The sequence below is a fragment of the Rhododendron vialii genome, chromosome 8a (assembly GCF_030253575.1).
Source record: "Rhododendron vialii isolate Sample 1 chromosome 8a, ASM3025357v1".
Lineage (NCBI taxonomy): Eukaryota > Viridiplantae > Streptophyta > Magnoliopsida > Ericales > Ericaceae > Rhododendron > Rhododendron vialii.
Window position 1 is genome coordinate 4,967,137 of NC_080564.1, and position 15,245 is coordinate 4,982,381.

The 15,245-nt window shown below is 37.6% G+C and overlaps 4 protein-coding genes across 9 annotated transcripts in view; all 4 read left to right on the forward strand.

Annotated features, from left to right (window-relative positions):
- The window catches only part of LOC131336349 (F-box/LRR-repeat protein 3-like), a 30,422-nt gene extending 16,428 nt beyond the window's left edge, over positions 1 to 13,994 (forward strand). Inside the window, exon 3 of the mRNA XM_058372136.1 lies at positions 13,097 to 13,994. Within this exon, the coding sequence (XP_058228119.1) occupies positions 13,097 to 13,595 (499 nt within the window). The 3' untranslated portion in view covers positions 13,596 to 13,994. The remainder of the gene's footprint in view (positions 1 to 13,096) is intronic.
- On the forward strand, positions 397 to 7,992 carry LOC131298828 (replication protein A 70 kDa DNA-binding subunit B-like). Of its 5 annotated transcripts, none has more exons than XM_058324306.1 (13): positions 461 to 523; positions 932 to 1,052; positions 1,697 to 1,838; positions 1,975 to 2,245; positions 2,330 to 2,423; positions 2,507 to 2,628; positions 2,709 to 2,787; positions 2,857 to 2,989; positions 3,067 to 3,233; positions 3,304 to 3,424; positions 3,501 to 6,128; positions 7,377 to 7,438; positions 7,764 to 7,992. In XM_058324306.1, the coding sequence occupies exons 3-11, from the start codon at positions 1,698 to 1,700 to the stop codon at positions 3,777 to 3,779; spliced, it is 1,407 nt and encodes a 468-aa protein (XP_058180289.1). In that variant the 5' UTR covers positions 461 to 523; positions 932 to 1,052; position 1,697; the 3' UTR covers positions 3,780 to 6,128; positions 7,377 to 7,438; positions 7,764 to 7,992. The 5 variants fall into 5 exon arrangements, with proteins under 5 accessions (XP_058180287.1, XP_058180291.1, XP_058180289.1 ...); XM_058324307.1 differs by having other exon boundaries at positions 3,504 to 6,128; XM_058324304.1 differs by lacking the exon at positions 932 to 1,052 and having other exon boundaries at positions 397 to 523.
- The window catches only part of LOC131298827 (F-box/LRR-repeat protein 4-like), a 33,671-nt gene continuing 28,388 nt past the window's right edge, over positions 9,963 to 15,245 (forward strand). For both annotated transcript variants that reach the window (XM_058324302.1, XM_058324303.1), the window contains exon 1: positions 9,963 to 11,652. In XM_058324302.1, coding sequence (XP_058180285.1) covers positions 10,193 to 11,602 — 1,410 coding nt within the window. In that variant the 5' untranslated portion in view covers positions 9,963 to 10,192 and the 3' untranslated portion in view covers positions 11,603 to 11,652. The remainder of the gene's footprint in view (positions 11,653 to 15,245) is intronic.
- LOC131298831 (uncharacterized) lies at positions 13,724 to 14,251 on the forward strand. Its single transcript, XM_058324310.1, has 2 exons — positions 13,724 to 14,028; positions 14,138 to 14,251. The coding sequence occupies exons 1-2, from the start codon at positions 13,724 to 13,726 to the stop codon at positions 14,184 to 14,186; spliced, it is 354 nt and encodes a 117-aa protein (XP_058180293.1). The 3' UTR covers positions 14,187 to 14,251.

Genomic DNA, 15,245 nt, shown 5'->3' on the forward strand with positions numbered 1-15,245 from the left:
AACGGAACCTTAGTATAATCGCAATAAAATCAACAAATATAGTTATCTTTTCAAATCTATACTCTTTAGTATCGCAAAAATATACTAAGAGATAAAGTTATCTATGTGAAATCTGCACTTTGTATAATTATAATAAAACAAACAGGTGTGATTATTTGTCTAAATCTATACCTTTTATTATTAAAAAAATGCCAACAGATAAGGTTATTTCTGGACATCGCGAACGAACAGGGACCGACTCCACACTACGGGAGAAAACACCCGAAATGTTTGAGGAAAGTGCTTTCTTATTTCCACCATATTCATTTTATTTTATTTTATCGAACAGTACTTCCAATAATGGGAAAGATGCATCTAGTGCATCGTAAAAGGAAAAAGAAAAGAAAAGAAGAAGTCATCATCAAAGAAATAAAGGTCACCAATGTACTAACTTTTTCCTTTTATTCTTCTTCCTCGGGTAATCCACCTGCCACATTAGACATTTCCCACCGGCTATCGCCTCCTCCAGCGAGCCACCACTCCGGTAACTCTCTCTCTGCTTTCTCTGTTTTTAGCATCAATGAATAAGAAAAGAAAAAAAAAGAAGGGAAAAGTGTGTGGAGGTTGAGCGGCAGCCGTGGCCACTGTCCGCCGCCGCCGTCCCACCTCTCTGCCCTCTATCTCTTCTCCTCTGCTCCTTCTTCTTCCTTGTCCCCCCTTTCTCCTCTCGTTCTGTTCACCTTGCGTGTACTTAGCTTGGGCTAAGCGTCCTATTGCACCACTTCTTTTGGACGGGAGCCCAATTTTCTGTTTTTTCTGTACGTCTAAGTCATGTATGTCTTTTGTTAATTTTGTGCGCAAATATGTCATCAATATACATCTAGTACTTTTGCATATGTAAGTAGTATATGGTAATGACTAATGAGTACTGTCTTCTTTTTTTTGTCAAAAGACAAAGAACGGTCACCGGGAGTCTAAATTTCTGGCCACGACTTCGACTGTTGCGACATATTTGCTTAAGACCCGTTTCAGTAACTCAGCCAAGGCTGATTCGATACACCTGAAAATAATTGGTAATCTATGTAATTACTACCTTGTCTTAGTAAATATGTTAGCTTTTACCTTTTCCTAGTAAACATGTTGGCTGTTTTTAATACAAACGTTCTTTCATTATTTTGGCATTGCTTATTAGGAAATTTTTTGGGTTGAAACGTGTTTGAAAGGTGTCCCACTATTGTTAATTCCTAACTACGCCACTGATGGCACACGTTTAATATGTCAAGATTCTCAGAACCATGTCGTTTGCAGAAATCGTAGTGGGTGAGATAGGAAGGGACTATTGTAGCCATCTGATAATGAGAAATATCCAGTTCAGTTCATGCAAAAACAATTCCCAATGAAGTTGTGCTTTGCAATGACAATGAGGTAAATCCAAAAGTTTACAAAATGTTGGCATATATTGAAGAGAATTTGTGTTCTCTCATGGTCAATTGTATGTTGCTTTGTCACTAGCAAAAGCTGTTGCTACTGTGAAAATCTTGATTGAAATAGGAAAGGGAAATCATGGTATCCCCGATTATCGGACAAGAAATGTTGCGTATCAAGAATTGTTAACACTTGCAAAGTGTCATTAACTTGTAAGATTGCTACCTTTTTATAATTAGCTTCTAATGTAACAACTTGCATAATTTTTACCTAAAATAATTATATTTTCCAGGATGGAAACGCAGCTCACTCCAATCAAGAATATCAATAGTAGCACAAGAAATTGGACAGCCAAAGTCAAGGTCCTTGAAAAATGGAACCCAAGTCCACATAGCCCAGTCAAGCTTCAAAAGTTGATCTTAGCTGATGCAGAGGTAAGAAAAAAAAGAAGACATCTCTTCATGTTCAAACATTGCATGTAGTATGAATTGTTTAATTTGTTTACAAATCTGCAATAAACTAACTGACATAGACCTCATAATTTTCATACAATTGGTACCACTTATTCAGGGAAGCAGAGTCCAAGCAACAATCATTGAAGATGATATTGAGAAATTGGAAGACACTCTGCAATTTTACAACACATATCTAATTTCTAATGCAGGCGTCAAATATGTTTTGCCGAAGTATCGTCTCAATAACTTTGAGTGGCAATGGACAATCAATGCCAGAACATTGATTCAAACTGTTGATGAATCTCTATCTCATGAAAATCTTCTCAATCTTGATTTCGTACCATTTGAACAGTTTGAACAGCATGCTGGTGGACAAACAACTATTGGTATTTCTTACTTCATAGTGAGAAATCTTATTGATAACATACACTCAATCATCATTACATTAGCTATTTATTTCTCTTCAACAGATATATTAGCAGCTGTTGCACGAGTCCAACCTCCCAAGGTTCTTAGTAAACCTGGAAATCCAATAGCACAAGAAATTATTCTCATTAATCAAGAGTAAGAGTACTCAAAGTTTTAGATAATTTATTTCAAAATTATTGGACAAATTAAGTGCTATGAAAGCTCATTTTGTACCATAGGTTGAAGCCAATTATCTTGACCTTTTGGGATGATTTCATAACAAGAGAAGGACAGTTGTTACAAGATACCAGCCCATATCCAGTATTGATTGGAATTCGTCTCAGAGTTAATACATACAATGGTTTGACTTGGAATCACTGAATTTGGTTAAAATACAAAATAACTACGAAAAAGAACATTAAACCAAATTATTTATTGCAGGTCATTCATTGTCAACTCGACCAGGAAGTTGTTTTGTCATAGATCCAGACACAATGGCTGCACATACGCTGAAAGCTTGGTATGACTCTTCGCCATATATAATATGGATATTCCAAATAGTGGTAGTCTAATAAAGCTTGAGATATAGGTGCACTGCAAACAAAGAAACTGTTGAGCAGCTTTGTGATGAATTCTTGGCTAAACCAATCCTTCGAATGGTACCAAATCCAAATGATAAGGATATTATATGCATCCCAGATGTTCCAAAGACACCAGAAATGGTGAGTAAACAAGTTTCGTATATAAATATATATAGCTCTCTGTAATGTATTCTAAACTAATTTGGATAATGCCGCAGGTTGAGAAGAAAATGTATTGGATCCAAGGCAAGATATCAATTGTATCATTGAACCAAAACTTCTGGCGCATGGCCTGCCCCAACTGTCGAAAATCCATCAGTGCAAGAGATGAAGTGATATTTGATTGTTTCAATTGCAACAGAAAAAAAGTTATGGCAAAACCAAGGTTAGAAGTATTTCTCATTGAAAAGTATTTTGCTAATATGCCCCAATTAACATTGCAAAAATAATTGCAGTGTGAAATTTGAAGTTCTATTGACCGATGCTTCTGGTTCAATGACTGCAACAATGTTTGAGGACTATGCTGAAGAATATTTCTTAGTTGATGGAAAAAAACTCATGAAATTTGCTGCAGAGGTAAATTTTTATTCTGTAAGTTTGCTTACTTACTACTTATGAGATGAACTACTTATGAGATAAATGTTCTTTTTAGCAGAAAGACCAAAATGTCATTACTGTCTTCCCAAAGTTGGCCTTGGAAAATGAGTATCGCATCCAGCTGAAACCACGAGAATATCCTTCACGTGGTGTCAAAGTTCTTGAATACAACATCAGCGGCATTAAACCTGCTGTAACTGAAGATAAAGCCAATGAAGATCCATTAACAGAGACAGGAAAATATTCATCAGCTTCTTCAGAAGTAACTTTTGAATCACCCGAACTCGAGCTCAGTGAGCATACTAAAACGAGCACTAATCAGGTTAAAACTTAAAATATTTTTTTTAATATCGTGCTGTTAAACTCAAATAGCTGGCTTTTTCTAATGGTTAGTCCCTCTTTTTTGTAACAAGAGCTACTATGCTTGCTAATATGACACGAAGGACTATAAATCACCACAACTGTTTCAGACTTTCAGTACTTCCATTTACACTCCTCTATACATGTTTGTTCTTGTGCATTTGCCATTATGGTCCACTAAAATTTCAGTGCTTTGTATGTCTCTATGTTACCAGGGAACTCTATTACCCTAGCGAATTACGTATTGGTACGAACGTTCCAAAACATGGTACACTGCTGTTCCAAAACGGTAAATTTAGCGATCCAGTGCGATCCCCTTAGTTTTCCCCAAAATGTAAACCTATAATGGTGAAAATAGAGAGAATGGAATTTTGGTGGGTGAAAGTGTATAAAGTTCAATCTTTATACTCCTAGTGTTGAGAATATAAATAATAAAGTTGCCCCTCTCTCTAAAAGCTTAAAAGCTTAAGCTTTTAGATGAGTTGGTGGTTAACAATCTAATACCTAGAAATGTGTTTTGTATGAATAATTTGACAATGTTTAGTTGCACTGGATATTAATCGCTTGGAAGAGTAAGTTCTAGTTTTGTTATCTATGGAAGTCTACCGCTAGCGTACCACAATTTAAGCATGTGGCGTACCGGGTTTCCATTCCCGTTCCTCGTAACAGAACAATCTTCGTTCCTGGTAACATAGGTATGTCTTGTCTGTTGTTTGCTGAATTTAGTGCTGGTTTGCTCCTTGGTACATAAGCTGTTTTAATTCTCTTTGTCAAGAGGATTGATTAGCTAATTTCCTTGAATGTGGATGTGCTATTTTAGACCATACTTTAAGTTTCTCTATTCGTTTGCCACAAAGGTGGCTTGTTTCATCTCTTTTTTTTTTTTTCCCTTTCTATTATTGTCTTCTCATGTTTAGACTCTCTTCCTTTCTGCAAAGTTACGAGAATTGTTTCTTTGCGTTATACCTTTGTGATTTCACAAGGATTCTGCTGGGGATAACAAAGTATTTCTTTTCAAATTACTTCAAGGACAATTTTTATCCAAACTTCAATATAATGGATCCACCAATGGTAGAAAACGGATTAGTAGCTTTTCCTGATCAAAATGGATTAGTGACTTTTTTATTAGGACTCAGCGCGGAATTATCTCACTAGTGATTGTAGAATCTCTCTGTTTTCTTAGGACACCCCCCTTTTCTTTTTCTTTTTTTGCCGCTTTTGAGATTGCATTTGGATTTTTCTGATTCAAGTCAACAAAAGACAAGACCAGAATCATGTCGTACCAGCGCTGAGGAAACTGGTTGGCTGACTCTCCGCTCTGGGATTTTCGCTGGCGCAGTTGCTTTGACAGGCATTGGTATATTAGTTTACTTGAAGCGCTCCAACCTTTGATTTTCTGCTGATCTACTTAAAAGGGTGAAAAGACAATATAGCCACGAAGTTGATTGTATGAATGCTGTAAGGCGTTTACCAGCGTCTTAGGATGTTTCCTAAAGATTGGTTTAAATGAAGCTGAAGATGGAAAGTAGCTATTGTCCTCTCGTAGCCTTGGAGAACTGAAGATTGAATGTTTTGTCTATGATAGGAGAGGGAAGCGGGTGGGGGGGGTGGAATCTACGCAAGCTAGAGAAGCTTTTTTCTTTTGGTCTAGTGATTGGTGTAATAGTTATACCGACAATACTGGAGGTTAATTTGGAGTGGGTGAAACCTTGGATCATGTAGCTAGTGTTTTGGAACGCAGAGTTCTTGAAAAAACAAAAACTTAATTACACAACGTTCTTAATTTGCAAAGGCTGCATATACTGTGAATGTGAAATGGTGCTGGTTTAAGTCTGCCTGAAGATTATGGCAATCGAAATTTGCCAATAGGTTTCGGAGATTCAGATTAAGTTAAATCCTGTATCATGGTACGAGCTAGTATTCGTTTTCTTTGTCACGAGAAACTCCTTTGGGGCTGGCTGCTGGATCCACTAGGATAAAGTTCTGATACCGATAACTACGAACAAATCAATTGCAGTTTTATGGTAATAGACTCAGTGTTAGTATAACATTCTTTTTAATTGAGGTGCTTAAATGTTATATTTAATAACTTAAGGGCTAAAGTGCATTTTTTTTAAGAAGTTGTGCATGTGTGCCGTGTGTTGTTTGTGAGTGTGTTTCATTAATAAAAAAAAAAAAAAAGAAAGAGAACAAACCCAAAGGAAGTTCTGATTTCTACGTTAGAGAGAGAGAGAGAGAGAGAGAGAGCAGCGTGGAGAAGAGGAGGAAGAAGAAGGGGAAAAGAAGAAGAAAATTAGGGTTAGGTTGATTGAAGCTCAATTAGGTAATTTTCATCTTCTTAAATGCTGGAATTTCCTATTTCTCATGCTAGGTTTTTGTTCTGCATCTAATATGCTCTGAATTGAAGCCATGGGAGAGGGTTTTTGAGGTTGAAATTGAGTTTTTATTTTAGAAAATTCGTGTATATGATGAGCATGCATAACTATGTTTGAACAAGTTAATAATCTGTCCTGTTTTGACGAATTTTTCTCATCGACGTTCCTATCATGTTATTTTCTGATAATTTTACTGTAGATGCCTCTGTGAGTTTAGTTTATGCTGTAAAAATTTCAGAATTTTCTGAGCAATGTGGAAAAAAATAAAAATCGTGAACCGAACTGGTGTCTGATTCGCGTCTGTGCAGACAGCACAGACACGTGTTGGAAAAACGGGCATAACTTTTAGCTCGGGTATCAGTTTTACGCACCATTTTTTGATTCCGAAACTAGACTCGTATATCTTTCTGTATATGTATGGGTTGTGCCGTGACTCTTTCTAGATTATAGCAGTTTTTGAATTAAAGTTTAGGTTTTGGAGATTCTGGAATTCTGGGCAGCTTTTGGAGCTGTGCTGTTCATCAATTTTATCATAGTTGAACATGCTTAATGACTATGGGTTTTTATGAGTCTTAAACATTGATCAATTGGTGATGTTTTAGTGTTGGAATTATTGAAAAAGATTGAGTATGTGATTTTTAATGAGCTTTCGATCGTAGACTGTCCTGTTGAAATCGTAATTTCGTGTTTCTTGTTATGTAATTTCAATTGAGCATATCTTAGTCTTCCGGAGTCCAATTTGAGCAAATTTTATATCTAGATTGATGTACTAAAAGTCTTCTTGCTAGCGGTGGTGGTCTTGTAGTACTCTTTTGAACCTATAGAAAAGTATGGCCAAAATACAATAGATTGTCTGGCTGAATTTTGGTATTTTCAACATAGAATTGCTGAAAGTGTAGGAACCACGTGCTACATGCTGAAACTGTTTTTGGAACGTGCTGGAACTGTTTTGGAAGTTGAAAAATATGAAGTATAGGTGCTGTAATTGTGTATTGGCGGCTGGAGTTATTGTATTACTGTAAACATGTTTTAAAGAACAGCGATAGGTGTTTATAATTGCAGAAAATAAGAGTTGGGCACCGAATTTGACTAAATTAGACGTTGTATTGTATTGTTGAACTGAGGCAGGATATTGTTAATGCATTTGTTAAAGCCTTAAAAGTATTTCTATACTAAAATGTTTGGCTTGTGGATAGGTGACGAGTCGGTGAATCAAGGAGCACCGAAACCATAGTTGTACTTTCTTTTGGAGTACGAGGTGAGTGTTTGATTCATAGATGTTGTTCTATATTGAATTGAACTTGAATGTTGGCTTAGTGCCCGGTGATTGGCTTTATGCCAAAAGGCTTTTATGCCTTAAATTATTGGCTGTGTGCCCGGTGATTGGCTTTATGCCTTAAACTATTGGCTGTGTGCCCGGTGATTGGCTTAATGCCAAAAGGCTTATGCCTTAAATTATTGGCTGCTTGTCTGGTGTTACTTTTTATTTCTCGATAAACTGTTACAAGTTGAGAATATCTTTTAGCTGTACCTTTGAATATGGATTGCATCCATGTCTCATAAACACTCCTTTTGGAATCCAGTTTTGCAGGCGTTGTAGATATCCACTGCTGATCGTCGTGGGGTTGTACGCTCGCTTAGGGTAGCATGTCGGGAAGGTTGGACTAGTTTGGCAAAATTTTTTAGATAGGGATGTAGTGTAGCCGATGTTTATATTTGGTTCATTGTATAGTTTAATGTTTTCTTAAAACTTTCGCTGTGTTTGTAAGAACGTTTAAGTTTTGCTTTATCAATAAAATGGTTGTTGGTTAATTTAGTTGCTAGAACTTGAGTTATAGGAATGGGTTGATGGTTGATGTTGCACCCTCACGTCGGTTTGGGCTCATTTGAGTGCTAGCCCGGGGTGGGGTGTGACAGTTAGCGCACAAGCGCGCTTGTGTTTCCTTTTAAATTGTGTTTAATTGTTTTTGTTGATGGATGATGAGAGTAGTACTGCATGAGGAGTTTTGTTGTGGTGGTGGTGGAGCTGACCATCACAGCAGCAGTACTGGTCGTGATCAGCTGAAGGAGGGATGGATGGATTATATGCAGTAATCAAGGCTACTGGTCTTTGGGATTCCTTTTGTTTATGCAGTAATCAAGGAGGGATGGATGGTGGTGGTGGAACACACATAGAATTGCTCTGTTCGGTTTGGGTTTTGAGGGAGGTTTATGAGAGTAATGAGTAGAAAGATAGAGAAAATTTATAAGGAATTGTGCGTGGGGGTTTCGAGACCCAAAACGAACAAGCCTAATGTGATCCCGGCCCTTCTCCTAACTCTCTCGATGATGATCGATCACCTTGCTAAGATCATCATCAATTCCATGTCAAGTCTCGCTCTCTTCCTCCTTTTTCATTCCTTTCTGGTAGCTCTTATTTTGAATTTTGGATGACCTGTAATGTGAATGTGTGTATGCATCTGAGAGGCCTCATAAGGCAAATCTCGGCGCACCGAGTTCTCCTTTTGTTAATTTCACTCTTCCCTAGTAGGAGGTTATTTTCGTGATTTGGTGCCTAATGCGACTGATTGATTGTTGCGGAATTTCTCATACTTGAAGTAGTATCTCTTAATTATATATTGTAATTCTTAGTAGAGGAAAGAGAGAAATTTATGCCTTGTTCTCTTTAGGATTCAAAAAGTATTTTTAAAAAAATTTCTTCTACATTCTTTCTAAATTTTTCCTACTCCCAACATTCTCCATCTATCTCTTTCCACTTATTACTTTTACTATTTTTCAATTTTTTTTAAACATCAATCTAAACAAAGCATAATCTGGGCCGTCCAAAAGTACATTAGACGGTCCGAATGTGCCAAATGGACACCATGTGAGATATATTCATCCGGCACTGAACATGCTAAAAAAAAATTCTTAAATATTGTAACTATGAACGATCCATTGTCGGCTCATTTTGCTACCCATGATTACCTTCTTGAATGCTCGTTACTTTTAGGAGTATACTTTATATATATACACACACACTTTCTAGTCACTAGAATCTAGTGCATAGAAAAAAATTGTAAAAATTAAAAACACATCATACACGCACTCATTCAACCTGTAAGCTGGTCTATTTATTTGGGTGTTTGTTTCAAATTCGTCAACGTCTCGAATTTGAGATTTGACATTCAACTACTTTTGTTCTAGCCTTAGCTCCGTTCCGAAAAAAAAAATAAGTACTTATTTTTTAAAAAGGCAATTTCAAACTTAAAAATTATGTGCTTACGCAAATAATTTTTCTATCAATTTGGATCTTGTTTGATAGATCTCATTGAGATCTTTAATACAGTGCAAAAAAAATTTAAATTTTTTTTTTCATTTATATTATTTTTGAATTTAAAAATATGAAATAAGTACTTATTTTTTAAGAAGGTAATTTCAAGCTCAAAAATTATGTGCTTACGCAAATAATTTTTCTATCAATATGGATCTTGTTTGATAGATCTCATTGAAATCTTTAATACAGTGCAAAAAAAATTAAAAAAATATTTTTCATTTATATTATTTTTAAATTTAAAAATATAAAATAAATACTTATTTTTTAAAGAAGGTGTTCTGAAACGGAGCCTACTAGCCTTTATAACCAGTGTTGTATGGGTTTCTTGTCATCGTCATTTTGTAAAAAAATAAATAGAGGAGCATTTCTTATTACAGTTATTTCTCTCTCTACATTACCACCATTAATAAAGAACATTAATGATACGTACTAAAAAAATTTATCCAAAAAAGATTCGGAAAAAGAAAATCTACGGTATTACCCAGAGAGAGAGAGAGAGAGAGAGAGAGATGGCTTCAGCTCCTCTCTCAAGGTTTCTCTTCCCGAAATCTGACTGAGGTTTGAACAAACTGAAAAAATGGAACATAGGGTTTGGTCCGTTTGGATAATAGTTTTGTCTCTGTGGATCTACAATGCACACTTCTCACCTCTCAACACAAGAGTTTCTTAACAAAACCCGAAGAGAGGGAGAGAGAGATGGACAGTATCCTCTGCGACGAGCTCCTAGAAGAAGTTCTCAACCGCCTCCCTTGGGGTCCCTTTTTCGCCCCCTCCATCGCCGTCGTCTCCCTCGTCTCCAAGCGGTGGCTCCGCCTCTACCGCTCCTCCAAGTTCAACCTCTTTCTCCGCCTCTCCCCTGACAACGGTATCTCCTCTTTCCTCTCTCACTTCCCTCGCCTCTCCTTCCTCTTTATCGTCATCGACCGCGGCCACAACGACGTCGACTTCTCGAATTTTTCCGATCGGATCCTCCTCTCGGTCGCCTCGTCCTGTCCCAAGCTGACAGGTCTCCATCTCGAACATGGGCCACCAGTCTCTCTCTTCCCTCTGCTTTCTCTCTCTACCTCATGCCCTCACCTCGACTCCCTCAGCATCTCCCTATCTAGACCCATCTCTTTCCACTGGCTTGTCTTCTTACCCTCTCTTGAAAAACTCACCGTTGTTTTCAACTCCGTCCCGGGCGAAGTCGAACAAGCCGATACTTCGAAACGTAACTTCAACGCTGAGCTGAAACTAAGAACCCTAGTTTTGGATGGGATTCAAAGCGGCGATTACGGTTTTGATTCGCTGTGGAAAAGTTGCAAAAATCTTAAGAGACTGGAGCTGTATCGCTGCCAAGGAATCGGTGATGATTCGTCGGTTTCATCGTTTGTTAATTGCTTCAACGGCCTCCAAGAAGTGATATTGAGGTGGTGTGGTTCGATAGTTAATGACATTTTAATGAGATTGGTAGCGAATTGTACATCTCTGAACTCTCTGTTAATCCACGACAAAGTCGAAGGTAGTGTAGACGGTTTGTTTCATTTCATTACTCAGAGCCGTTGTAATTTGCAAAAACTCGATTTACGTTTACCTCTTGACCTAGAAGACAATCACTTATTGTTCGTGGCTGAGAAGTTCAGGGGTTTGTTGTCTCTTCGGTTATGTAGTTGTTATGTTGTTACTGCTGAAGGGCTTAGGACTATGGTGTTGGCAATGAGTAATAAGCTTGAAGAATTGGCATTGATAAATTGCAAAGTGGAACCTGGGTTGTTGACCACTTTAGGACAAAGTGTTAGAAATTTGAGGAAGTTGGACTTGTCTTATAATGAAATGTTGGTGGATGAAGAGTTTATATCGATGCTTGCGTCGTGTAATTGTTTGAGGGACTTGAAGGTGAGGGGGTGTGAAGGATTGACAAATGCATCCTTGGTTTCGATGTTTAAGAGCTGTAAGCAGTTGGAGTTTGTAGATATAATGAATTGTCCTGGGATTGGGGCAGAGGCTGTTGAGTTATTTGTTTTGAATTGTCTGCGGTTGAGAGCGCTACATGTTGAAGATAGCAAGGTTTCAGATGTTTCCAGGTCTTGGTCTTCGAAGAAATTCATTGCGGTTGTTGCTATTTAATGTTGAAGAAGGGCCATTTCTTTTTCTTTAGAGGTTGCGGATCGATGCAGGTATTTTTCTCTTTACATTTTCATTGGTAAAATTGAAAATGCTTCTAATATGAATGTACCAAAACTGGATTCTCCAATGATTTAGATTTCGTGATTTATGCTGCAGTGCTCTTCTTTAACATAATATTAGGGCTGTTGTGTTATTCCCCCGGTCATCTTTGGTTACATTTGCTTCAATTTCTTCTTGTTTTAAGACGGGGGGTTGTGTCTGTTATAACTTAGAATGTGCACGTATCTATGTTGGAGTGGCAAAGTAGCATTTTCTCATCATTCCTTGTCTCTTTTGACTAAGGATTATAGCGTTGGACAAGTTTAGTCCTTTAGTCATGAGAGGAAGTGATGCTTTTCATTATGTTCTAGTTCTAGCTAGTCCATTTTACTGGGTTTTTTTATGCAACTATGGAATTGTTTTGGGGATATTGATGGTGGTCTTAGCCTTCTTTGCTCAGCCGATATGGGTGCTTATATATTTATTTTTTCTCATTGCATGAAGTAATTTGTTGTTCCTTTCTTTGATATGATTAGTGCTGCTGTACCACTGCTGTTTTGTCACAATTGTTATATTGGCCAGTTTGCCTTTATTTTCATTTTCTCCGTGAATACTTAGTGAAGATTAACTATTGAATTAGTGTCTCAGAACATGCAGTTATCTTTTTCTTGAAGCTGTATAGTAGCAAATCTTTATCTTTTCAAATAAGGATTATGCCGTTCGTTTAGCTGCTCTGCATGATGACAGGAAGTTTATTGTGAGTCTGTGACCATCGTTTGCCATCGTTCCCCAATTTCATGTTGTGGGGTGTTTTGATGTTGTTTGCAAATCTAGCTCTAATTAAGGGGGACATGGTAAGAGGGTTTTACTAGGAAGTTTTATGCCTTGTTTGGATGAGTTTTTGAAAATTTTGAGTTTGGTTTTTAAGTAATGAGTGGAGAGAGAAATTAGGGTAATAATTGGAGATAAAGGTAATGAGTGGAGATAGATAGATAGAGAAATTAGAATAATGATTGGAGAGAGGAGAGAGAAATGTGAGTAATGATTGGAAGTAGGGGTAATGAGTGTTTTTTGAGTAGGGGTAATGAGTGTTTTTTGTGTTGGATTTTTTTTTTTTTTTTCAAGTTTGAATCCAAACAAGGCATTAGATACTTACATTCACAAGGGAGACGGAAAACAACATTGGTATTCTATTTGGTGGTGTAGAAATAGTTGTAGCAGTTCTATTTAGAGATTGATTTCGTTGATTTGGTACCTTGATAGTGAGTGGGAGGCTCATAAATAACAATCAAATCTACCTGGTTATCCTAGAATTCAACCCGGGCCCCTTATGCATGGCTAAGACTACCCCAGCACCATTTTTACTCTTTCAGATAGTATGCGGTTTTCTATTCCTTTTGCAAAGCACCTTTTTCTCACAGAGGCATAGGGCAGATTCTCCCTAATAGGTAATTTTATTTTAACGAGATTGGTAGAGAGTTGTACGTCTCTGAACTCCCTGTTAATCCGCTCTCGCGACTACGGTTACAGAGAGGGGTTGCTGCAATTCATTACTCACAGCAGTTGTAATTTGCAAAAACTAGATCTATATTTACCTCATGACCTCCAAGACAATCACTTATTGGCCGTGGCTGAGAAGTTCAGTGGCTTGTTGTTTCTTCGGTTAGAAAATTGTCTTCTTGTTTCGCATGAAGGGCTAACGACTATGGCGTTAGCCATGAGTAATAGTAATAAGCTTGAAGAATTGGCTTTGATATATTGCAACATGGAACCTGGGTTGTTGACCACTTTAGGACAGAGTTTTAGAAATTTGAGGAAGTTGGACTTGTCTTATAGTTACAAGTTGGCGGATGAAGAGTTTATATTGATGCTTGCGTCGTTGAATTGTTTGAGGGAATTGAACGTGAGGGGGTGTGAAGGATTGACAAATGCATCTGTGGTTTCAATGTTTTAAGAGTTGTGAGCAGTTGGAGACTGTAGATCTAGTGAGTTGTGATGGGATCGAGGCAGAGGCTGTTGAGTTATTTGTTTTGAATTGTGTGCGGTTGAGGCAAATATGTGTTGAAGAAAGCAAGCTTTCAGATGTTTCCAGGTCGTGGGCTTCAAAGAAGTTCATTGAGGTTATTTTTGATGAATGATTCGGAAGGGGGAGCACAGAAGAAAGATCATTTTATGGTTTCTTTAGAGTTGCAAATCGATGCAGGTAAAATGTCTCCGTACATCTCAAAAGTTTCTAGTAGTACCCCTACTGGATACACGAATAATGTACATTTCATGAACTTAAGTATTATTATTGCTGTGATTTATGCTGCAATGCTCTTCTTTGGCATAATGTTGCGGCATCTGTTATATTCCCTACGTCCTCTTTGTGTACTTTCGCTGCAATTGTGTTTGTATTAAGACTATGGGTTGTATGTGTCTGTTGTACATTCCATGTTTACTTGTTGGTGCGGTGAATTAGCACTTGGTCATCTTTTCTTATCTTTTTTGATTTAGGATTATAGAGTTGGACAGGCTTTCCTTTAGTAATGAGAGGAATTTATGATTTACGAGAAGGATTATGCCGTTGGACTATCTCTTTTGCATAATAAGAGGAAACTAATGATATCAATCACGTTCTATTGTTTGAAGATTTCATTTGATGTGGTATTTTGATGTTTGCAAATCAATCTCCATGGAGGACACGGTAAGAGGTTTTACTAGGAAGTTTTGGATACTTCCATCCACAAGGGAGATGGAACATAGTGTTGTTCTTCTGTTTGGCATGCGGAAATGACTGTAGAAGTGTTGTTTTGAGATTGTTTCAGAGAAAATCACTTTGTTCTTGCCGCACGGTGATAGCGAGAGGGGATGGGATTGAGATTTGAACTTCTTGGAAGAGTTGGGTCCAGAATACAGAGATTTCTAAATAACTATGAGATGTACCTTATTGATGTTGGGATTAAACCCGGGCAGGTTATGCATATAGCTAAGGCTGCCTCGGCATCACACCCTCCTTTGAGATGGCATGTGTTCTATAAATCTGATACAAAGCACCCTTTTCCCCTTATGATCAGGAATTGGACAGTGTCTTCTGGTAATAGTGCCTAAGGATATGCCGCCATATTCTTTCAGAGAAACATGCATGGCAGTGTATTATTTCAGCTGCAGTGGCCATCCGTTTGATTGGAAGTTCTAATGTGTTAGTGAACTGTTTATTTGGAGTTCTTTGAAAACTATTAGATTGAAGGCGCAGAGCAAGACTAACGCTTTCTTCTGACTTTTCCTTCTACTAAACGTTCTATATGTTGTTGCAAAGAAGTTGATTTTTTAGGTCCGTTGAAACAACCTCCCCCCAAGTAAACACAACCCTTCAACCCTAGATAGGTAGTTTTGTACGCAATGGGCCGTTCTGGTGTCATTTGGTCCTATCTACTGCAGTGATGTAGAAGGTGTGCAGCTTAACTCAATTTCCCCACAAACTTTGAGCAAATGCATGAAACAGTGATACTGTCCAACTCGATTGAATTGTGTGACCTCCCGGTGGTCAAGGTCCGTGAAATTAGAATACGATGATGAACCTAGTCTATTACCGCAATCGAAAGGAATGAAGTAGATACACCAC